The 24,914-nt window shown below is 31.4% G+C and overlaps 1 protein-coding gene across 4 annotated transcripts; it reads left to right on the forward strand.

Moving 5' to 3' along the window:
* The first annotated feature begins 504 nt into the window (after positions 1-504).
* On the forward strand, positions 505-24,298 carry LOC139486729 (uncharacterized). Of its 4 annotated transcripts, none has more exons than XM_071271685.1 (6): positions 505-1,549; positions 13,790-14,020; positions 14,366-14,596; positions 17,487-17,784; positions 21,225-21,279; positions 23,555-24,298. In XM_071271685.1, the coding sequence occupies exons 1-6, from the start codon at positions 1,519-1,521 to the stop codon at positions 24,239-24,241; spliced, it is 1,533 nt and encodes a 510-aa protein (XP_071127786.1). In that variant the 5' UTR covers positions 505-1,518; the 3' UTR covers positions 24,242-24,298. The 4 variants fall into 4 exon arrangements, with proteins under 4 accessions (XP_071127786.1, XP_071127771.1, XP_071127778.1 ...); XM_071271670.1 differs by having other exon boundaries at positions 679-1,549; positions 21,225-21,312; XM_071271677.1 differs by lacking the exon at positions 505-1,549 and adding an exon at positions 12,400-12,762.
* Positions 24,299-24,914: the final 616 nt, after the last annotated feature.

Raw genomic sequence — 24,914 nt, forward strand, 5'->3', positions numbered from 1 at the left:
ACTTTTGAACCAATGGCAGTACAATTCAAACATTTAAGAAAACCCGGTTTTTAAAACATCAAAAGTAATCATTTAGTACTCATCTTTTCCTTTTTATCTGAAGTGATGATTAAATATATGTTTGTTTTAGATTTTGTAATTTCAATTTAATTCAAATTCAAATTTAAGTTTATATCTCCATTACTGCGTTGAATTTCGACCATTAAACGTTTTATCTGTTTTTAATGTACTACACAAAATACATTAAAATAAATGAGCTAGTTAGCAACAGACAGGTCAACGCTGGTCATTTGTGACCAGACATGTGTTGTTAGTCAATATTGTTGTTCATTTCATTATATTAGCATAATTGATTTTATGATTCATATTCAAAACATTATACAAAAATGAATGGAGTTTAAATATACTCTTACTTTAAATAAACTTTTAATATAATGATTCTTTATGCGATGAAAGGAAGACAAAGACCCTCTTTAAAGGGGCCAAGTACGATTAAAAAAAATTGAAGTGAAATAATATTTTTGTAAAGAAGCATTTATCATTACTAACATTAAATAGAAATTTGAAATACGATCTATAAAAAAATATGTGTTAAATATGAAATGAGCAACAGTTAGATTGAAATTGACATTTTCCATGTGGCCAATAATACTTGATGTGTCATATCTTTTCTGCACCGCAGACTGAAGATTTTATCTGATATGACAGAATTACTTTCTACATCTAAACATCTCGCTACCGAAATCTAAACAGTTAATGAAATCAACATTGAAATATCACATGTGACGGGATATACTAAATAAAATTGTCAGCGAAAAAAGATAGCATCGACAAAGCTACAATTTACTTTGTTCCTAACCTCGAGGATACATATCACAGTGAACTTAAGCAGTATTTGAATATTTGTATTTACTTTGTTCTTTTATCATAGAGAAGAAACAATGTGGCGGGGTGATACGAAGTGAGAATTATAACGAATTTTTGTGAACCGTGGACTTAACTAAGCAATTACACTGAAGGACACCTTCCATAAATTACAGAACTGTTCAAACAAAAATATCTGTATAAATATCAAATGTCGATTTCATTGTAGCATTTCTTCTGTTGAACTCGTTATCGCTCATTTGCACAAACGTTTATTTAGGAATTAACTAATTAGCGCGCCAGATTCTTGTCAGGAATTAGAATATAAGCTGTTAAAGTGTAACTGTTTTAAATTCTACAGGTGCGCGTTTTGTTTATATCGTACTTATTGGCCGGTGTAACATGTCATATGGAAGGATTAGCGTACATTTTATATAATGATGTTACGGTTTGTGTATGTTAAGGATATATAGGCGGGATTTATATTTAAAGTGTCAATTATTTTTCTATAGATCGCGGAGTAATAGACCGTGCTTAATCGATAAGACTACAACAGGAAACCCCACAAATACCTCACGTTTTATCAGTTTCGCTTTAACCACGAGATTTCACCTATCATTGTTTTTAAGTGGATATTTTTCATAACACGTCGGGATGACTGTCCCAAGTTGTCCAAAACTTAAAGGTAGGTGAAAATTTATTTGTTTACCTTTTTAATCATGAGAAATCTTATTAAAAATGCTTGACTGTAAAGATTCAGACTTGACTTATTGATTGCATTTTAATAGATTAAATTATACGGTTGAATATTTGACTTGACTGGCTTACTCGTTTGGCACGTGTATTCCGCCCTTTTGTTTTTATGAATGAACAGGCTAGGTTAGGGTGGTTTGGTAAACCTCCCGTTACATACGACTTATATGTTTGACCTAAAATATGATTTATTATTTCATTTTTTGATTATTTGTTAGTAAATTAATTTAACTGTAAATTAATTGTCATTATTATTATTATTTAAATTATTATTATTCCGACCGTAGATGGCCCTGCTGGTCCTGGTCAACTGCCCCCCCCCCCCCCCCCCTATATCCGTCTCTGATTATTATTATTATTATTATTATGTGATCAATTAGAATTGTGTCCTTAGCAGCAGTAGAAAATTTAGTCGTGTTACAGGAAAAGAAAGTAGATGGGAGACACTGAAACGAAAAAAATCACGATTTAACAGCTTTATATCATGTACATTTCAAAAATGAAACATGGTTACATATATAAACAATTTTGTTTTTTTATGACAACTTAATGTTTCATGTCTAATGTTTGACAATGTTTGACAAATATATCAAAATTATTTGATTTTTTTGTGCCCTTGATAATTTTAAATAGAAAAAAATGGCTGTGGTTTTCAATCTATGTTTTCCACATAAAGCAAAGGTCAGCGATTGTCGACTCTATCTCTCATAGAATTTTTATTAAAAAGGAACATAATAGAAGTAGTTTCTTGACTGAATAACTCTGTTTATAATTATCCATAATATTTTAAATTATTCGCCTTAAATATGAACCCACTGACTGAATGTATTGTTTGAAGGAATGATCAAAGTGTATGATAGAATACAAAATATTTGTGAGGTGATTTTTGATAAGATCAGGTTTTTAAAATGAATTAAACCATGACATATAAATGATATCTAGATCATAGCCTAACTGTTATCGTCTTTCCTCATTAATATCACATAGACATTCTTTGTTCAAACTCGAGGGGACCAAAATATTTAAAGAATATATCATAATTTGCAAGGCATTCCCAGTTCCTTTGTGCAGTACGAGTAGTGCTTTAGAATCACGACTCATAGTTTGGAAAAGTGGCCATGAAGAATAAAAAAAATAGAACGTACATTCTTTTTCGTAATCATCAAAAAAGTTATTAAGAAGTTGACAACGAATTATTTGAAATTGTTTAAACAAGAAAATTGAATTTTGAATTAGAAATGGTATAAAAACCTCGTGGTATCACTATAATGTGTATCTTGTCACCTCAATAAATAAATTCAGTCAAGAATATACCTTTTAAATTTAAAGATAAGGAGTTATAGTATGATTACCAACGAGACTATCCACCACAGTCAATGCAAATCATCGTCAACTTTGTCTGTGTTACAATCTGAATGGCTTCATTATTTGGATTTACATTTTTTTTTAATTCAAAAGAAAATAAACTGTCTGACTCCATGATTTATTTGGATAGCCCTCAACTGAACTCAAAGCTTATTACGTCTGGGGGGTAAGCACATGGAAAATGTTTTGTCAAGAAATTCATTTCTTGTACAACTCATTGCATCTAATTAAAAACATTTCCGTTTTTTCTTTAAAAAATCTTCTTTTTCTTTGCCACTGGCATTTCAATAGTTTTAAATTAGTAAACCTTAATTTCTCTGATCAATTTGTTGCTTTAATAAGAGTGGTTGAACTCTGAAACTTGTGGACGGAGCATGTTTAATCAGGGATGCACAATGTATGCATTAGCTTTCTAGTTAATTCAACTTGATAGTTCATCCATATTACAACTCTCATATTGCCCATAAAATCAGACAAAATCAAATCACTCTGAGCAGATTTTGTCTTCAGGCAATTGAGGAAACAGCCTATTTAGGAAGAGCAATGGGATACATTGAACGTAACAATCTATAAAGAGAGGATAAAATATAAATGCCGAATAGTTACCGGTCCTCTCCGGGGACGGGTTTCATATTACAATAGTCGTTCTCCAGTGTATAAACCTTTTAATAACGCATGAAAAACGAGAAGAAATAAATATAAAAGTTTTTAGAAACACGTTGTAATAGAAGAATCATATAAATCTTTTGAGAGAAAAATGTAATTTGTATAAAGAATAAAACATGGCAGTAAAAATAGATAGCTTGTTATTGATTATAAAGAGATTCATCATTCGATTCAGAATCGGCGCAGGTGGTAAAATACCGATCTACCTTATGGTAAAAAAGGGGGATGGTGATTGAGTAATTTTTATTTTTAATTGATTATTCATCAACGAGTTCATTCATGAAGTTAGTATATTATCCACTGTATGATATACATGTTATGCGTTTTGATCGCTCAGTTGATCTTAATTAATTTCAGATGTCGGATAATTACTTATTTTGTAATAAAGATTTTAAGTCATGACTATGATCACGTCTCTTTACACTCTTTCAACGCAAGTTTTTGCCACTATAAGCACTTCTACTTGTAAAAAATAATTCAGTCTTTTTTTTTACTCTGAAAGAATGTGCTGATATTTAAAATTCCCTTTTTCAAATAAATGTTGCATGTATGCAATACAACTGATAATTTTCTCTCGAGAAGATGTGGTACATGTATGATAGAGAAATATTGACGAACGCCATTTTTTTCTTGAGGGCAAAACTACAGGTTAAACAAATCTTCCGGTTGTACTACATGCAAACACATGATCTTCTTGTTTTAACGGAAACAATTAGGGCTCAAATTAGTTCTTGTATACGTGTTAACAAGCAAAAAATATGTATGACAAAACAAAATTTCCAAGCTTTAAATTTCCATCAAAGGTCCGTTGCTTTTAATTGTTTTATATCGTTTAAAGCCACTTGACATTAATACGACAAATCCGTTATAATAAGTATTATCAATGAGTTTTAATACGTAAATAAACATAATTCAGTTATAATGTGTTAAAATTTGACTTTAAAAAATTATAAATACTTTCTCTAAAAACAGATTTTTGCAATAATTCCCTGTAGGTTAATCCATTTCTATTCATATATTTAATCAGGTGGCACTAATTTGAATAAATTAACATAAACCGTGAAATACTTTTCTTAAATAAATTAACAGTATACGATTATCATACATAAGTAGTAGCCAGCTGCCATTTTAGTTATTGTTTATATATGAAGTAGTGATTTAGTTTTGCTATACAAAACATTCAAACACTTACTAAAATTAATAAGATTAACATAATACAATTATCAAACAATTATCTTAAGTTTCGTCAGGTGCTGGTCAGCTGTCAATATTTATTTATCACTGATTGTTTTGATTACCTGTAAAATGACCACAAACATGTCTGGACGTTGTCTAGTCAATGATAACGATTGCAATCTGATCTTGATGTATCACACATTTCTACTCTGTTGGAAAAAGGGGGTCGTCTAAATAAGTCATTTCAAAACCGCTCACACTTATAACTGACCCGACAGAGGTACATTTTTGTACTTTGGGAAAAAACAATTATTCGAGCCCTTCCCCTTTTTCGATTTTTTGTTTGAATTGATAGTAAATAGTAAAGGCAAGTTATTTGTACTTAGTATATAATACGTTCGTATGATACAGAAAACGTGAAAATAATTTGAATTAATAGAGAGAAAAAAAATAACGCATTTTTGAAAAAAAAGCGGAAGGCAAAACAAAATTGTCCTGTTTCTTAAGTACCTATGTTACCGACTATAGCCCAACCCCAGTAAATGTCCAAACAGGCCGTCAGAACTACTAACACCAAAATATGTATATGGATTGAACATGCAACTCAATTCCAAATTAAAAAAAAATCGTAGGCCATTGAATTTGTTTTCTTTAAAGGATATACACTATTTCCTGTTCTACTATTGTTTAAGTATTTTATTTCCTATCTTAAAGTAATTCAGGCAATTGCATATCAAATGTGTAAAATCAAATAAAAGGGTTCATTAGTTATACTTGATAGTGTGATGAAATATACTGTTGATGCTTTTCAACTGTATGATTTTGAATAGACAGTTCGATGCGTCCATTTTAAGGTCTTTGAACCGACAGTAAGTTTCCAGATGACACTATTGACTGATTATTTTTTGGTTGCTTAACGTCCAGTGGCAAACATTTCATGCATTTTCAGGACTAAAATACATCAATTTATGTATAATAACGAATTTAAAAAAAAATACAAAAGTATTCTACAATGTTGCCTCATGGCAATTTACATATTATTATCCAGATTATCTATTATTACGTTTTAGTAAATTACTTGTATCGCAGTTATAGCCCTTGACATAACGCAGTTTGCTTTATTGCTTGCCCAACGATCTAATACGTACATAAGATAACTTAATCTACATTGTGAAATTTGTTAAACATGCGAACTGACCAAATAGAAATTAATATCTGACAGCGAGAGAACCTAGTGCAGAGAGCTGATATCGATTGACGGTTGATTTCTCTGAATGTTTTTGGTCTTTAAATCTTTACCTATGCATTGTTCACTTAATATTTATAATACATTCATACATTATAATTGTAGAGGTGTTCCAATCTTAGGTGCTATAAAGTGTGGCTCGTTGAATTGTGTGTAACAGTAGAAGATGTCTTTTATTGAATACCAGTTTTTTTGTTTCGAACAGTGCTTTAAATGCATCCTTTTGAGTTCCTGCTAATCCTTTCTACCATATGTTAGATATATAAATAAGATATTTATGCATTTGATTTGAGTCTATAATACATAGAGTACCTCGCAGATAAAGTGGCATCCAGTGGCAAATAGGTCATGCATGTTTAATCATGATGTACATGTATTTGGAGTGAGAATATACTATCTGATAGAAAAATGTGCCTTTCTTAGTTATTCTTATTTGAATTTAACAGTAGGCCTATATATAATCTAGAATTATTGACTTTATAATGTCTTGTCAAAGTTCAGGCCCTTGGCTTTGGGGTCCTTAATCCTGATAAAAATATCTTCTCTGTAATCCGTGCCTAGATGTCAAAACTCATGCAAATTTCTATTGAAAAATCAACAGAAATTACTTCTAAAAACTTCTTTAATACGTGTATGTACAATTATATTATCATGGAATTAAGATGTATTTATTTACATATGATTTACTGAAGAAGGTGTCAAGTGTTGAGATGATAAGAGGAGATTTCAATGTTGATACTGATTGTTTATTGACTGTTTATTGATTGTTTATTGCGCAACTTTTATTATTTTAATCCGCTGTCCACTTATTCAAGCACATTTTATAGATTACTGTGACACCCTGTTTAGATTGTTAAAATAACACCAGAAACCGTTTTTGTAAACAAATTTAATGGTATAATGAAATAATATAATGGATTAGGATGTTAAATTTGTTTAAGCTCTTGTATATGAATTTGAAGTGCAAGTTTAATAAAAGCTTCGATTTTTTATGTACTTTGATTGACACGAGAGTGATTTTATTCGAATAGTTTTATTCGTTTTTGAAGAATAAGACTTTAAACAAAATTAATGTTCATGGTTTACAAATACTTTGAACGTGTTTAAGTCATGCATGTGAATTTCTTAAATATTGATACACATTTTTTTCCACATCAAGGAATGCTTTCGTGACAATCATATTAATTTGAATGAGGTTTATGTAAAATTGTAAAACAAACGAATGACTTGTTAGGAACATACACGATAAGATCAAAGGCACGTCAACTGTTTTTCCGCCTTTTCAAAAGAAATATAGTAAATTAATGCTAAAGACCCCTAATGACATTTTCGGGTCGAAAAAGGTTTAGAATTTGACACCAGTTTATTGTTAATAAACACCGTGTTTGAAAACGGTCCCTGTGCGTGCTACGGTGCTTTATTACAGCAAGCCTCCGTGAAGACATTACCGGTTCGTTACCTTTCAATTGTTTATTACGTCACGTGATGGTTAATTAACAAAAAACAAGAATGCTATCTCGGGTATGATCGATAAGTCTTTATACCCATGTGATGTTCCGAACAATTGTCAGACATGTTCCCTTACAAAATCAGTCATATTTATCCGTTCATTAGCCATGCTATGATGGCTATCTTCTACACGCTTTGACAGGGTGGGTGACAGTTATTGTTCAAATCTTTAAATTGTCAATAGAACTAATCCATAAAAAGGAGAATTTGATACAATACGAATACTTTAGTCGGAAATTTGATTGTGAAGGAAGATGGAATTGGTTTTAAACAATACTGTTTCTATTTATATAGAAAAGAAGCGCAACAGTTGGTCAATGATTAACTATAAATTGCTATAATCAATGACTATGTTCAATGAATACTGAAATCATTTAAAAAAATATTTTGATACATGCTGGCAAGGACCGGTATATTATATGTTAGTGATACGTCCTTGATGCTGGGAACAGTATATCTAAATAAATATATATTCTCAGTGGCGGATCCAGCCATTTTAAAAAGGGGGGTTCCCAACACAGAGTAAAAAGGGGGGGGGGGTCCAACTATGATCCCATTCAAATGCATTGATCGGCCAAAAAAAGGGGGGTTCCAACCCCCGGAACCCCCCCCCCCCCCACCCCACCCCCACCACCATCCCCCCCCCATTACCACCTGGATCCGCCACTGATTCTTTTGATGAAACGTATCTTAGAAAAAATAATTTTCTCAAGGTCAAAAAGTCTCCAGTCTTGAGCAATTAAGCTGGCCAATTGTTTTCTTTTTTGATACATGAAACCTGGGAACACTTTCTTATATACATATATTCCTGATGAAAACGTATCTTAGAAAAATATTTTTCTCAAGGTCCAAAAATCTCGCCGAGCCTCAGCAATTAAGCTGGCCAATTGTTTTCTCATGTTACAAAGTGCATTTACTTTTTTATAACTTTTCACACTTGTACCTGTCATGTAAATGCCATATTGCTGTATTTTATATCTGTATTAACTCCCAAGTAATTGACTTTTTCATTTATACTACTCAAACATTTTTCACTATTTACAAGAGTGTTCATTCTGAGTGCAAACTGTCTGATTATGAAACGTGCTTTGATTTTAATGAAGATTCATATATAATGTTTACATTGAGCAGTTTACTCTCAAACTTAATCAATGTTTATCAGTTACAAGCTACCTACATTAAAAGAGAGCTAGAAATGTAATTTTCATTCCATATTGATTTCCGATACACCTGTCAGTTAGATATTCATATTTTCTCTAATTACCCGTACTTGTTGAACGACTATAATATTATGTTGGCCAGATATAATTCGATGCCCAATTAATTGATACGGCCATTTGAAGTTTGCTCAGAGACGTTTGTTTAGAGAGTATAAGCTGTATCAACGTTAATAAAGGAAAAACCGCCATCTTCATTATTATTCAAACGTATGACATTCAAAAGTTCATTGTAATTTATTTAAACAGCTGACCTCAGATATGGTTATTAAGAAAAGTATGTAGTTTCATAAAGGTTTATAAATTAAAATTTCCGCTCTATAAAGCCTTATTATACAGTTGGTATTGTATATAAAAAAAATCATATCTGTTTTTAATAGACCTCCGAGTTACTTAAATTGCACATTTAAAGATTATTTACTGTATAGTCCTTTTAATATTTATAAGATATTTGAAAAGGTATTGTCAAATATTGTTGTTAATATGCAAACCAACAATGGCGGTGTTTCAGCAATATTATAAGCGAAAAAATTAAATTGAAAATGTTCAGAATTGAAAATCAAAAATGGTGATATATAAAATGACATGATAGTTATTATTGTCACATTTAAAAAAAATGTGTTTTGAGTTTGATAATGACGAACGTTGTCAATATGTTCTGCTAGTATCGATTTTAAGACACGTGTTGACTCAAAAAATGATAAAATATGCAAAAATATCTGAAACATTTGTAAACGTGTTACTACAACATTCTACAAGTTTAAAAGTATAAGAAAACTGAAGAAAATATCCGAAAATAATCTACAAACATCTTATTGAAATTATCAATGATATGTATAAAATGAAAAGAAGGAAAGCGAGTACATTGTCATAATGTTTTTTCTTCTTCAAATGTTACGCTCAGAAAAGTATCAGGTATGCTAACTAATCTCGACAGTCTGATAAAACATTTGTTAGAATGCAAGTTAGGGTGATGCAAGTACGATACTGTCGATCAAAATAAGGTCCTCTCACTTAATTCGTTTAACTAGAGGCTCACAGGAGCCTGAATTTCTTAACTACAGACACCATGCATGAACATTTAGTGGCCGTCAGGAGAAAGTGGTTACACCTGCTTTAACACGGACATTCGGTTTAAAAGTATATAAAAAGAAGCCTACATATTTATATTACTTCCTTGGGGTGTCCGGAACTGCATTCCTACTTTAAAACTTTTTATTGCACATGCCATTTTGTTTATCACTAGTTGTAAAGTGATTCACAGGAACAAAAGTTCAGATGTAAGATCGGTCTTGACGTTGTATCTGGCTGGTACTGCTATCTCACCCGAATGACAACACCATGAAATTTAATATTCGACTTCATTAAAAGTCAATTTTATTACTGATGATATAATAAAAAATCATAAATCACTGGAAAATTTAAACCAAATTGAGTTTTTAATGTCTACCCAGGTGTAAGGGTCGATACGTATAGGAAATTAATTCATTTCATAAATCTTAATACATTTTGAAATAAGTTCTGGTCAAATTACAAACAATTCATATCTGAAATATTTATCTCGCAGATGACAAAAATCCATACTAAAACCAACATTACTTTAAAATATTAATTCGATTTATACAATTTTATTTCAGACGCTAGTTTGGTCTTTATTAAAGAAACAATTAACCTGAATAATTAACAAGGTCGTATTGAAATCTCACGTTACTTGAATATGTAAACGTTAACACATTTTCTAACACTTTTTCTGCAGTACATTACGAAAACATCACTTATAATGGCGCCATTAACTCATCTAATTTAGATTGAAGTATATCCTTTGTATGCTTGTATTGCAACCGGAAATCGTCTGCTGAAAAGTTATAATGAAAAATATTCTATGTATTACTGATTATATATAAAACAAAGTCGTTACATATGTTTCATTAAATTTAATTATTTTGTTAAGTGCCCGTGGTATTTTATATGTTACAGTCAATTTAATAGGAAGTTTTTAGGTTGGAAGTGAATTTTTATAAAATAAATATTAACCGTCATCTTTTCTGTGTTTAGAGAGTTTGAAGTAATTAACTTCAAATTTCTTCTCTTGAAGAGGTGCTTCACGGACTTTACGTCTAAGTCCTAAACACATTTTCGCAGGGATGTAGGAAGAAGGTATACTTGAATGAAATAGACAATTGAGTTATTTTCCAAACGACTGAAGCTCGTACAAGGACATTTTGAAATGTGTTCCCTCTACGATTCATGTGGGTGGCGGCTGCACAACGTTGTTTGAATAAGATAGAATGCATGTAAACCCTGTTGCCTGCTAATTTTAAAATGTTGTTGTTCGAACATGCTGTATGTCTATTTAGTTTGAATTAACTTTAATCTGTGTTAAACTAAACATGTGAACACTAAACGGACGTGTATAATGACCAGACGCCATCAACAGTTTTAGAACCCCTTTAGAGAGAAAATAGATTAACCGCCTGTCTTTGCTAGCTTCTTCATTTTTCAGTATTCAATTAAAAACTTTCAGCTGCGATTTTAGAGGTCTTCTTAAATTAAAAACTCTCTATATCAGCATGCGGAGTTCCAATGTCTGTCTATATTAGACATTCGTGGCATGTGATTGTAATTAGGCGAGGAAAATAACTATCTTGAACATGTTCGCTCGTTAGTTGGTACATTAAAGTAATTTACATGGAAATATGAGAAATTTGGGAAATGTTTTTTGTTATGTCGTGGTATATAAAAACATTTATTTTTTTACAAGAAATTCAATATCTCTGTGACTGCACTGTGTTGATTTAACAAAAAAAATGTTTAGGCATTTTCACCTTTGGTTTTAACTGTGCTCTCCAATATCTCTGTGACTGCACTGTGTTGATTTAACAAAAAAAAATGTTTTTATATTTTCACCTTTGGCTTAAACTGTGCTATCCAGATGGAAAAAGTCGTGTTTGTTTAATTTCATATTTTAAGAGGGCCGTAAAGTTACTTCCAGAATTGAAAAGTAAATATTACTAAGTTTTATATTTCATTCAAAACTAACTCAAATATTTTTATTGCTACTTTGAATGTAAACATTTAAAATTAATATAAAACGCAATAAAAATTGAACTGTTAAATCACTGTCTTAAATAAATAAAGGGTATGTTTAAATGGCAACTGTTTTTCGAAGGATTCTAAAAAATGTTGAATAATTTTCAACATGGTGGTATTATAACCCAGTATGGGATCATCTCACTAAGTACTGATAATTTCTCATACTAGTATTAATTTCGTAACAAAAACCAAAACTGATTAAAGTATTAACTCTCTCTATAAAATTTTCTATTTGTTATTCAAGTCGTCGCTTGCATAATGATTTCACTACAATAAAATTATAATTTTATGAATGCGTAATCTGAGTTTTTGTAGGCGCGGTGTAACTAGTTAGCACCAAATTAAGTACTTCCAACAACTAGACACAATACTAAATCTATAATCCATAGACCGCTGTACTTAATAAACTTAAAGTATGCTGTCATCGCTAAAAATCAATGATCGTATCTTTTTGATGAAATTCCATGGGACGTTCCGAATAGACCAGAATTTGATCATCCGTGACGAGGAACTGCCCCCTAATGTTTCGTACAATGGCTTCCATCAGTAACAATTTGTCACGAATATAAGCCTCACAGTTGGAGTCTCATTATACCTTAAAAAAGGGTTAATCCTCTATAATCATTTAAACAGTTTAGTAATTCGAAGGGAATGTAAAGAGAGACAAAATAAATCTCTGAATTTAGTTGAATTTTTTCATACAGAGAACGGATCTTATTTCGATAGCATGTTGGAGTGTTGTGTGTGTTAATATACTTTCGTGTGTGTTAAAATATTTTTCGTCGTGTTGGGAGAATTTAATCTTTACTTTTCGAATTGTGAAAAAAATGTCATCTTTTCCTCTAAACAGCTGTGAAAATATTCCTAATAAAGGTTTGTTGTTGTAGATCGTATTTCGTAAATGATAAATTTGGCTTGTGAAATTATAGATACAATATTGTATTTTTGTTGTAAAAGATTATTGTATAATTATATATATGGAGTATATACAGCTACATGTATTACAATACATTTCATTGTACGCGAAGGATATAAGAAAAAATAATAAAACATATTCAAAGGAAGTGTTTGTATAAATTTAAGAAAAGGTGTCAAATGAAATAAAAACGGAATATAGTTGGAAAATCAGTGGAATAATATGAGAAAAACTTAGCACATGACTGACTGGACGAGGATCGATTGGTTTGTCTGTCCGTCACAATTTTTTGTAACATTCAAAATCTTTTGGATAATTTAGATTTAAAAAAAAACCAACACCGTGTTGTTTTAGAAATAGTATAAAACTGATTTTTTAGAATTGAGTGGCTAAACTAAGGTTCTAACTCTCTCAGGTTAATGTGACCTTAGTTAAATTTGACAGCTATATTTATGTCCCTATTGGTCGTTTTATACTCTGAGAGTTTCGCCCCTTATAATTCATTGGTCTTTTTATAACTCTGAGAGTTTCGCCCCTTATAATTCATTGGTCTTTTTATAACTCTGAGAGTTTCGCCCCTTATAATTCATTGACTTTCAAAATCTTTGGTGTTGAGCAATCCTGATTTAGGTAAACCCTGAATGCCATTCGGAAACATATGATTTTTTTACATACCATGTGTATTAAAGAATATCAGAACTCAGTGTTTTTTTAGTCTGCGTTAATTAAATATCTCTCAAATATACCACACAACATAATCGTTGAAACGTCGTCGTTACCCTACTGATCTGAAAGTAAGAAGTCTACCATCAGTCCATATATTTTTTCAGCAGGGCATTTCAAACTGGTTACTTAATATGTTTTGTTGATGTGGGTAGTTTTTCCAAGCAAATAAAACCTAACCAAACACACAAACACATCCATACATTTTTATTATTTATTATTTCCCCCGAATTATTTACACAAATTTTCGTTTGATTCCAGGAGGTTTAAAATGTTCATCAGACGTCCAAGTCCAATGTGGTTCCCTTTTCCCTGGTCACCACCAGGACTGTCCAGTCGCTGATGCACGAGGAGGTTGGTTACAGTGTCTAGATTTAACAGAAACACTACCTGGTAGTGTGCCATGTCAGGAACGGGATTACGGCATCCACAGAGACAATGTGTGGGTACAAAATGGTTGCCAAGGAAATTTTTACACGTGCTATATTCCAGGTACGTTTACGTTCATAATGTTCCAATTCATAAAAAAAAAAGTAATTGGTCAATGTCAACGTTCTGGAAAAAATATATAAAATTTAGTCATTTGAATATGAAACAAAAAACAAAAAATACATCAGAAATAGAGACAAAAAGATAACAATAAAAAAGATATTAAGCATATTTTGGTAAACTAGTTTTAGAAAAACAAATTGTCGTGTACTAACTAAAAAATAATGAAAAATCAGTATTATTAGAGCTTGAAATTTGGACTCGCTGGACAACTTTTAACTGATCTCTGTCTGTCATTTCAAACTATGTTTAGTCAAAATTTATATATATATTTTTTTCATTTTTCAGTCTCTCCGCCTGGACCTATAAACGAAAGAACATTAGAATGTAGTACTAAAAAAGATCAACCATATACACAATGTAAAATTGATGGTGCATATCTAGTGGACAAAGTTAATATGAAAATTCAGTTTCAAGAAAACAAAACGTGTACGGAAGGAATTAATTACGGAATTGTGGCGGATAGTATTTTTGTAAAAGATGGATGTAGTGGGATTTTTACTGTAGATTTCTTCCCAGGTATGTTTATAATTGTTAAAATTAGTCAAAATATTATCAGCTTCTACAAGAGCTCTGTCTACCAATAAAATACCCAAGTATGAGAAAGAGGCTGGGTCAATATATTTTTAGATTTTCCCATGTCTGTTTAAAAACGGTTAAACCTAGTATCAGCTATTACAAGCAGTGTTTGTTTCCCAACTAAAAGTTCGAGTACGGGAATAAACTATGAGAAAGTAAATTCCATTTTCTATTCTCCTCTGATCCATTTTCTAAATATAATTATGTTCATTCGTTACGTTTCGCTCGCTTCTTGTGTGTTCTTTGTGGGTGTATTTAATAATATTAACAATAATAATAATAAACAATAAATATTTACTTTACTCAAACTGCAATTGTGCAAGATTTTAGTAAATGCATGTTTGTTTATCCAAAAGGTGTTTCAGAGCGATATTTTTATAAAAATGTACCAGTTCAGTAACTTTTATCGCCTTTCTAAGTATGCTCTTGTCAAGGAACCTAAAACAGTCGAAGGTGACTTCCTTGTCAGAGATTTTGTTGCCTCTGTCCCAGTTGAAGATAGTCGCATCTCGTCTAAAGATCGGACGATTTATAGCTTGTACTTAATTGGCACATTAGGAACTGTGGTGCCCTCATTTAACGTAGATTTTGGTTTTGTTCTGTTGCTGTCCTGTTGATGTTTACCTAATTCTCACTTACTTTGTAACTAGATACAAAAATCTGGTCTCTTGATCTAGATGAAGGTGACACATAATCTTACACCTTGAAATCTGAAACGGTGGGAGTTCCCTTGGTATGACCATGTTTATTTTCGTACTAATTGTCCTATCAGAATAAAATTACTGTTACACAGTACTGAGTCTGTACTTGTTTTGTTTGTTAACAAAAAAGGTTCAGTCTATAAAAAATCTGTTGTTTCTGCCGGTGTGTAAATTAATTTCTCCAATGATTTAGTAACTCAAAATAAAAATTGGAACTTAAATCATTTTTTTTCCTGATTGGCTTCTAAAATATACGCTTATAGCCGAATATTAACAAAGTCGAAAAAATAGCAAACGAAAAACATGTTGAACTTAATAACCAACAAAAAATCTATAGATTTACATGTTTCTTAAAATTTTATCAAAAGTTAGAATAAAATTTCAGATAACTTTATCTGTTTAACATGTAAAGTGAAGTTTAATAGCGTGAAATTGGGATTGTGGAAATATGCAACCTTTGGAGCTTCAGTCATGACACACTTGCACAATCTTGGTTATTCAGTAATTCGTCGTTTTATGTACAGTATCTTCACACGACATGCTATGCACCTGTTGATCATCAAAAGAGTTCAAATTTCAGTGCATGTTTGCAACAAAAAATTTAAAACGTGTTTATATTATATTTACAAAAAGTAAACATAAATCTTATAGATAAGAATCTAGAACGTTTGTGAATAGCATGATGCATACTTTTCAAAGAGTACAATTTGTACATGCAATAAATTGATAAAAATTAAATTAACATAATTTATCACGAAAGGAATCCAGACAAAATTGTGAATAGTTATACTCTTGTGACTAAAAAAAATCCTAATTTGGAACACCTCAAAAATTGATTAGTTTTCATCTATGGGGTAATTGGAAACAATCCATTTTTTTTTCTTTTAGATATTTCGTTAAATAATTGATGATTTCCAGAAAAAAATATAATGTATATAGAACGAAATTCGTATAATGTGCTTAGCACGTTGATTCAGACTTGTTCTTTTCTGATTTGTCTGGAGTGAGGGGCTAATTTGCACAGGTTTCTGACAGTTTCCGTCTTGTAATCTGACATGCAAACATTTTAATGTAAACATTTATCCAACTTATATTACACAACTACTGCGTGAAACTGAAAACCACATGTCTCAACCGTTTTTTTATGCAAATGTGAGAGAACCGAATTAGAAAGATAAATAATCTTCCGGCTTGAATTACCAGTTTTATAAAAGCTTGGTTGTGTCAGTCGCCTTAATATATTTAAATGGGTTTTATTTATTACTTTCGTATAAAAACATTGAAAAGAATGTTTTTAAAGTGAAGCTGTAAATTTTCAAGATTGTTTGTTATCGTTTATTTATGTTTCCATATATTTTTATTAAATGCATGATGTAAATGATGCACACCTCTTTAAAAATAAATCGTCTGCTGTAAAATACTTCTGCATAGATCAAGATAAAAATAAAAGATATCAAAATTTTGTAATATTGCTAGACCGTCGAAACTTGAAAAAGACATGTTTTCCTTTGTCAAATTAGTGTCCATTGAATATAAACAGAATATTTACAAATCTTTGATTTGCTCAGGAGTGCTGAGAGAAAATTCAAAGTTGACAAAATATTTTTTGAATGATTAATTGATTGTTGCTGGTAAAATGTCCAGTGGCAAATATTTCATGCATATTCAGGACGATAACACATTAGCATACAGCAATGACTACAATATTTAAGTTCTGCAAGATGGGACGAATATGTCGAAGGACGGGAAATTTGGACTGCAACTTTTTTAGTTAAAAAGAAATCTTATCTTCCGTAAGAATATTCGCCAATAAAATTTGATAATTCACTGTAAACACATGCTTTAATACATGTTTTATATCAACAAACAAACACAGATTTATTATATATTCTCGGAGGAAAAATACCGAGATCAATGATAAGAATATCGCCATATTAAAAACACAATATCAACGGAGATACGTTGGTGCAATAATCTTTGGAGACGGTATGCTACTACTCGATAATCGGGTTTGTTGATTAAAAGTTAGTACTTTGAGCTCAGTATTATGCAAAATTGTGTAATTCCATAATATTTTGTTAAATTGATGCTTAAAATTGAAATATGATCTTTTATTTCCTCTGATCCAGATTCTGTCGCACCGCCACCTGTACAAAGATCATCAACAACGTCGACGACGAGTACAACACACAAACCATCAACGACAACCACAACTTTACGAACGACAACTCCACACAAGTCTCCGTCAATCTCTTCTACAACGATCAAAAGTACAACTAATCATACATCAATCATAAATCCACCAACATCGTCTGATTCAAGCGGAAGTATCATAGTTCTGACAGCAGCCGCAGTATTAGGAGTCTTTCTTGTCATTTTAATTGCTACTCTTGCCATCTTGTGGTTTAGCAGACGATATCGTTGCACGTGAGTATTTAAATTTAGAATGTGTTTTAATTTAAAAAAGATTATCATGAACGGTCAACACTGGCAAGTTGTCTTATGATACAAGTATAGTCATGGTTTTTCCTGCTCGACTGTTATGTAATGCATTTCTGAATGGGAAAAAAGTTGGGAGGGACTATTTATTTATCTTCACAAAATATAAACTTAACTACTTCCGTTTATTCTGAAAACAATTTTGAAGAACGAAAATATTAAGAACAACAAATATGTGAGGAAAGCAAACCCTAAATCACAGAAAGTCATTTAAACAACATATATTAATAGGACAAGTTGTCAGTGTTGTCAGTGTTGTCGCCTGTCTATCTGTATCATTATCCTATAAACTTTATTAAAAAGCTGAGCTTGTCGTTTTGTGTAGGTAAATGGCCAATGTAACTAGACGTTACTGGTGCATCAACTCGATTCGATGTTTTGCAAAAATGGAAAAGTGCACTCGATCGGACGTCTGCACTTATATAGCTTTTTCATTCTTTTATGAAATAATTGACCATCATAAAATTATACGAATGTACAAATAAATGGAATATGACGTTAATCGCCATTAAACAACCAAAATAAAGTCATTACCATATAATTACCAAGTTTTCATAGATGCTTTTCTTGTATCGTACTTTTAGTTTATGGGTGCCGTGTAATAAAGAAAGGATCTATTCATAACGAGACATCATCATTCGGATTGTAACTAGTTAAACACATCTTAAACTGGAATTAAATTAATAGTTTAAAACCACAAAATATACATTAGATAATAAACGTTTAACATCAAAAAGACATTTTATTATAATCAGGTTAATAAAACGTCTTTATCCATAATAAGTACATAATTAGTGTTTTATATTCTTTCTTAAGGGTGATTTCGGTCTAACTCTTCCCTCAGAAGTATTGCCCTAAACCGTTATTGCTTTTTTTGTTGTCATAAAAATATATATTTTTTTCAATTTACAATTTTAAGTGCATTGTTTAAGTGTATTTTGTAACAAAGGTTTTTGCTATTTATATGCAAAATAACCTGATAACTATTAAACACACGTTTTTGTATGAATATATGGATACATATAAACAAAAATCATGTTGCTGGTTTTTACTTTTCAATTGTTTTACATTTTGCTATAATTTGACACATGTTAGCTTACTACCCATCTTGGGTTTTATTTAATACGACTGTAGAAGGCTGTACGTACGATCAGTAACTGTTCAAATCTTTATCATTTTTTCAGTCTTATTGGCAATCATACTACATCTCCGCATTTTTTTTTTATATCAGTCACGCTGCTTTTTGTAAGCATACCAAGAAATCGACAAGATAGAAACTATTGCGCATGCTTGAATATGAAATGCATTTTTTAATATTTCAATTGATTTCATTTGCATTTAGAAAACATTAAGCAACATAAATAACCTTTCTAATTGAATCTGAATTGAACCAAGATATAATTTTCATGTATTTCAATATTGACAAAAGTTACAGTGACAATAACACTTAAAATAAATCATTTAATGATGTAAATTAAAATGAAATATTTTCTACGACATTTTCATCAATATAAACGGTTAATGTCACTTTTACATGAAACTAATTGTCGACTTGATCTGATTTTTTTTCTAAAACTAAGGAGAAAAGCACACTTCTTTTTATCAATGCTTGCTTTGTTCTAGTTCTTTTCCGTGAAAAAGGAACTATCTTCAAAGAAAATTTGAAATTCTCACCATTTATACAAATTGTCATTCGGATGTGATCTAAATTGACTATTGAAATTTACATCATATTATTTAGGTCCAAGCAGTAATCTCAGTTATTGAAATATCTTATTTCAACTTATTTTTTAACTGATTTCCCGTTTTATTTTAAATGATTTCCCATTTAGCTACTATCACCATTCACTACACATGACTATGGACCCTGAAAATCATTAGTGCTTCTAGAATTACGGACTTGACGGAATAGACATAATACTATAAGCATAAAAGAAGGCTGTTCGCAGTTTTTATCTGCCTGTGTGATCTTTGAGATAACAAGCAGTCGATCTGGGTTTTTTTTAAATTGAATTAAAAAAACAACCTGAGAAATTGACACATAACAGCGAGAAATGCCTAAATTACATGAATTAAATCAACAGCTTAAAGACAGCCTTTGTCAGATAAGTAATTATGACCATTAGCATGCGTTGAAAGGACAATTTGACTCTGCAAAGTTCTTCTTTATTTCTTAGAAAAGGGGAAAATGTTAATTTACTGCGAGTGTTCTCGTAGAAATTTTACGAAAGATCTTATATTTGATCAGAAAAGGCATTAATCAGATATATCCTTAATTTCTACCCCGCTCACCAAGCTATCATTTTTCTTTAAGTATAAATGTAAAATCTGGTTTCGTACTAAACATAGCCTATGCATTCGAAAATGATAGATTTATACGCAATTTTAAGGCAATAAAACACGAGATGGCATATACAACCGCAGACAAGTGGATAATTGTTACTCATACAGGAGAGAAAAATAATATCAGTGAAGCAGTATATATTAGAAATACAGAAAATAATAGGCTACTTGACTTACATATCTTAGCTTTATAAATGTAATACAATTTGACAAACGACCTAAAGCCATTACACTGCATTAATGAGAACTCTGTAATGTGAAAGTATAACCGAACGTCAGCTATAAAACAAACCCGATACAATCAACAGCTAAGTACATTTTACTTAAGCTTAACGCGTCCGTGCCTCTCCGTGGTATAATGGTTGGTTTTTAGTTTTCGCTTTCCGCTTCAGAGTATCGGAGAGTTACGATTTGTTCGCAGGCAACCGATTGCAATGAAAACATCAGTTTTATTATTTTATTTTTCAATTAGTAACGTTTTATTATGGTTAATGAAAGTAATGTTGGTTAATGTGCATGACAATTATGAATATTACATAAAAATATGATTGACACTTTACACTTCAAAAGAGGAAATTTGCATACGGTTTAAATGCTGAAACATTAGAGGATGTTAATTAAAATTCAGGTTTATTTGCATGTTGTTGACAATGGCAGACGATTTTCTCAGCTTGAAGCGTCTGTAGTGCACTCAAAATGTGACACTGCTCGTTGGCATGCAAAAGTAGTATTAAATTGTACACACTCATACATGTATCATACTGAATATGAATTAATGGTAATGAATAACAAATTAATATATGATAGATATATTAATGTAAAGTTTTAAAGATTATTTTATCACTTTATTCTTAAGTTAGATATTTTTTTCAAGAATATGTTGTTTTTTTTATTGCCAATAAAATTAATTTATACATGCATAACATTGTCAAGAAGTGATACATGCTGAGGGTACGTGTACCTTCTCTTGTGTGCTTAATATTGTCAGACCACAATTTAATCATTAATTCTTCTGTTTATTTCAGGAAACGATATTTAGAGAGAAAATCAGATGGCTCAGGAACTCTCGAGGGTCCTTCGGTAGGTAAACTACTACCGCTCAAGTTTAACAAGGTATTCAAGTGTTTCTCGGAGCTCCTCTAGACTAACTCTATAGTTGGTTACTTTGGTTTTTGGGCTTTATGTTTTATTTATTTATTTGTGTAGTTAGTTTGTTTAGTTGTTCGTCTTTTATATTTATTTGATGTATCCATGCATTAGTTGTATAGTCATACAAACCGATAACCATTTATATTTTGTGAAATTTAAGATTTGAAGGATTTTAGTTTGCTTTTAGTTATTGCTTTTTTGGTTGTGAAGTAAGAAGATCTCATTGGCTCTAGAAATGCAAGTTTTCATTAAATAGAGCAGAAAGGATTAAATGTGGATGTTATTTTGTCCAAATTCACACTAAAATAGGAAAAATTCAATGTATTAGAGAAGATGTGCATTACAGCTGTCCTTCAACTAGATAATATCTAAGGGAGCTACCATTTAATTTTTATGGGGGGGCTATGATGAAATTTGAAAAAAATAGGCAGGACAGGAGTTTTGAGTAAAAAAAAAAGGCAGGATGAGACACTTGCAAAAAAAAGAAGTCAGGATGACAATTTAGGTAAAAAAAAGTCAGGATAAACTAAAAAAAAAAAGGCAGGACCGAACAGAGTGAAAAATAAAAAGGCAGGACAGAGATTACAGCTAAAAAAAAATGCAGGACAAAATTTTTCCTCCTAGCCCCCCCATAAAAATCAAATGGTAGCTCCCTAAACCAAAGTTATTCTGTATTTTGTTCGAACTTGGATTCTACATTCCAATCTAAAAGTACAATACTTAAAGAGCTTTTACTGATATAAGTTCAAGTACGCATTTAAAGTTTTGTATTGCATGTAGTATTTAAAATTGCATGTTACATGTTACACAGTTACCTTTTTTCTTTGATCTTGTATTAATCACATGTAGTTATTATGCAATGACATTTTATTTCTGTTTTTTGTTGCGTTTACAACGTGTTTGAAAATATCGTTCATTTGATTAAATTTTTGCTATTCATTCACGTGATCAAACTGATTAATATTATTATTTTGCCCGGATTTAATTTACAGTACATGTACCCATTTTTTATCATGCAAGTTAACTATCGGATCACATTACCAAGAGTCAACTGTTTTCAACAGTATCTTTATATAAAGTGTATTTCAATGTTACTGTCTGACCAAGTTACAAAGAGTACAGTCTAGTAATTAAATATGATTTTTCAACGGCATATTTAAACAAGGTCTAGTAACAACATTTAAAATTCTTTACTTCAATACGTTTTTCCCTGCATGGACGTTTATTGTTTTGAACCTTTCACGTTTAAGAATTTGATTCCTATTTTGTTTTCTAAAATCTGCTTTGACACACGTCAATTATATCAAATAACATTTGGATATTATCTTACAACCAATTCATTGTGGTATCATTGAACAAGCTAATTTCCCTACAGATAACGAAATCCTCTTATGGATCTTCGATTAATAAAGTACTGCAATCCCAGTCAATGAAGAATACATAATGACCATAATTTAATAAATTAATTGTATTTACCATAAAGCATTTAATATCCCAACGATGTTTCAAATTGCAATAGATTATTTCAATATAGACCTTATCTCTAATATAAATGAGTGTTTGCTTTTAGTTGCTAAGTTTGGTCTTGAATCTATGCACTGCATTATCATGCAGATAAAACATTAACAGAAAACCATCCTCGTAAATTTTAAACTTTCACTTAAGAAATACCCATTCTGAATTATTAAAATGGAATACCAAAGTTTAGAAGTATTGTGCACAAACATCATTTGTCATTTTACAAGGAGTATGAAAATACGATTGAAAGTGCAGCATCTGATTAAAGAATATACCAAAAAATATTTGTATTCTATTGACTAATATTCCTCTAAGTAATGTGAGTATACAATAGGAAGAAAATCTAGTAAATAATTTTGGACAGAAGAAAAACTTTCGAATTAGGGGGGAAATTGTAACGTTGTTGTACTCTGAATGTGAGTTAGTATCTCACTCTCGCCAGATGGCTTTAATTATATAAATGTTTGCCCAACAATTACGCTCAAGTCTGTAACCTCAAAAATGTTCTGTTGTAATATTTTCAAAATAACCGGAACATTATTTTTCTTGTCATCAGTGTAGTAGAAATCAGGAAAGAGGGCCAACACAAGTGAGCCGTCTTTAAGTACGCAATACGAATAAATGTGTGTACAGTTTCTTAAAATTGACCAAACTCTTACTTAATCGTTTTATTTTTTTACTTTTTTAGGGTAACATTTATGAAGAGATCTCAACACACGAAGAAGTACCTAGTGCGCCTCCAGTTTATGAACGACAACCATTTATTGGACATGAATTTACTGGACATGAGTGTTCACTCGAACCAAATAACAATCCGAAAAATCCGCTTGGTGAAAACTATTTTATACTTGATCCGAAATATAGAGACTGTCGTACATTACCTAGGAATATGAATCATCCAGTGAACTTTGAACCGGATTTATTTCATTCAATTCCATCAGACGATCGTCCTTGTCAAATCCATCATCCGGTGGCGCGAATGGGATCGTTTGGTAACCATAGTGGCCATGGACACGAGCCTGTGATACGAATGGGTACATTCAATCCCAAGATTCATCAGTACCCTCTAACACTGGGTCCCTGTATGGACCCGCATATGATGCATACTAAACAGAATACACTTCCAGTATTAAATGGAAAATCCATGAGGATTTCCGATAGTGATGTAGATGAAGATGGATACCAGAAAATCGGAACATTTGGTCCACAACAGAAACATTTCCAGAATATACCAACAAGCTTTCAAAATGCTCCTCCACATTTTACAAACGTTCCACCAAATTTTGCCAATGTGTCACATTTCCAGCCTGTACTATCAGAACAATGTCAGAATACTGACTCTAATCCTTTAATTTTTGATACGTCGTCCTGTTGATTTTATGAGATTGTTGTTGTTGATATTTATTTATAAGAATGACTTTTAAAAGGAAAATGAGCTCTTTTATTTTATTTGCCTAAAACAGTATAGTTTCACAGTATACACTCGTAAATTGACAGTGCATTAACAGAGGCGGATTTAGAGGGTTTTTCATGGGGCACTTATGGTTGATTATATAGGGAATCACTGAAGCATGACTGGAGCGGGCCCACTCTTAGATAGTCAGTTGGCCCCTCCTTGTGAACATTTCTTGATCCGCCACTGATTAATAATATTCTGCAGGGACATCATGTTTTCCGGTTGGTTGCATAATATATCGCCCGTCTTTTATCAGGTTAAGATTTTTTGGTCATGGTAGTTGGTGTACCATGTACTTGTGGTGACATCAACTTGACATTTGGTTTCACATGTTCATTATGATGTACACTTTTGTTTGTATGCCAAATTAGGGTTTGACCTCGAATTACTGTTTATTTATTGGGATAAATGTACTATAAACACAGATGCATGTGGCTTTTATAGATGAGCCCAATTATCAAGTTCAGTTAAATAGGTCGTGATATGACTTTGCAAGGGCGTGCTTTCATATATTTTAATTACAAATTACATCAGCCCTTTACACCCGGTTTAAAAATAGCTCTGAAAGTTCTTTATCAGTCAAATATAACAT

The sequence above is a fragment of the Mytilus edulis genome, chromosome 1 (assembly GCF_963676685.1).
Source record: "Mytilus edulis chromosome 1, xbMytEdul2.2, whole genome shotgun sequence".
NCBI lineage: Eukaryota > Metazoa > Mollusca > Bivalvia > Mytilida > Mytilidae > Mytilus > Mytilus edulis.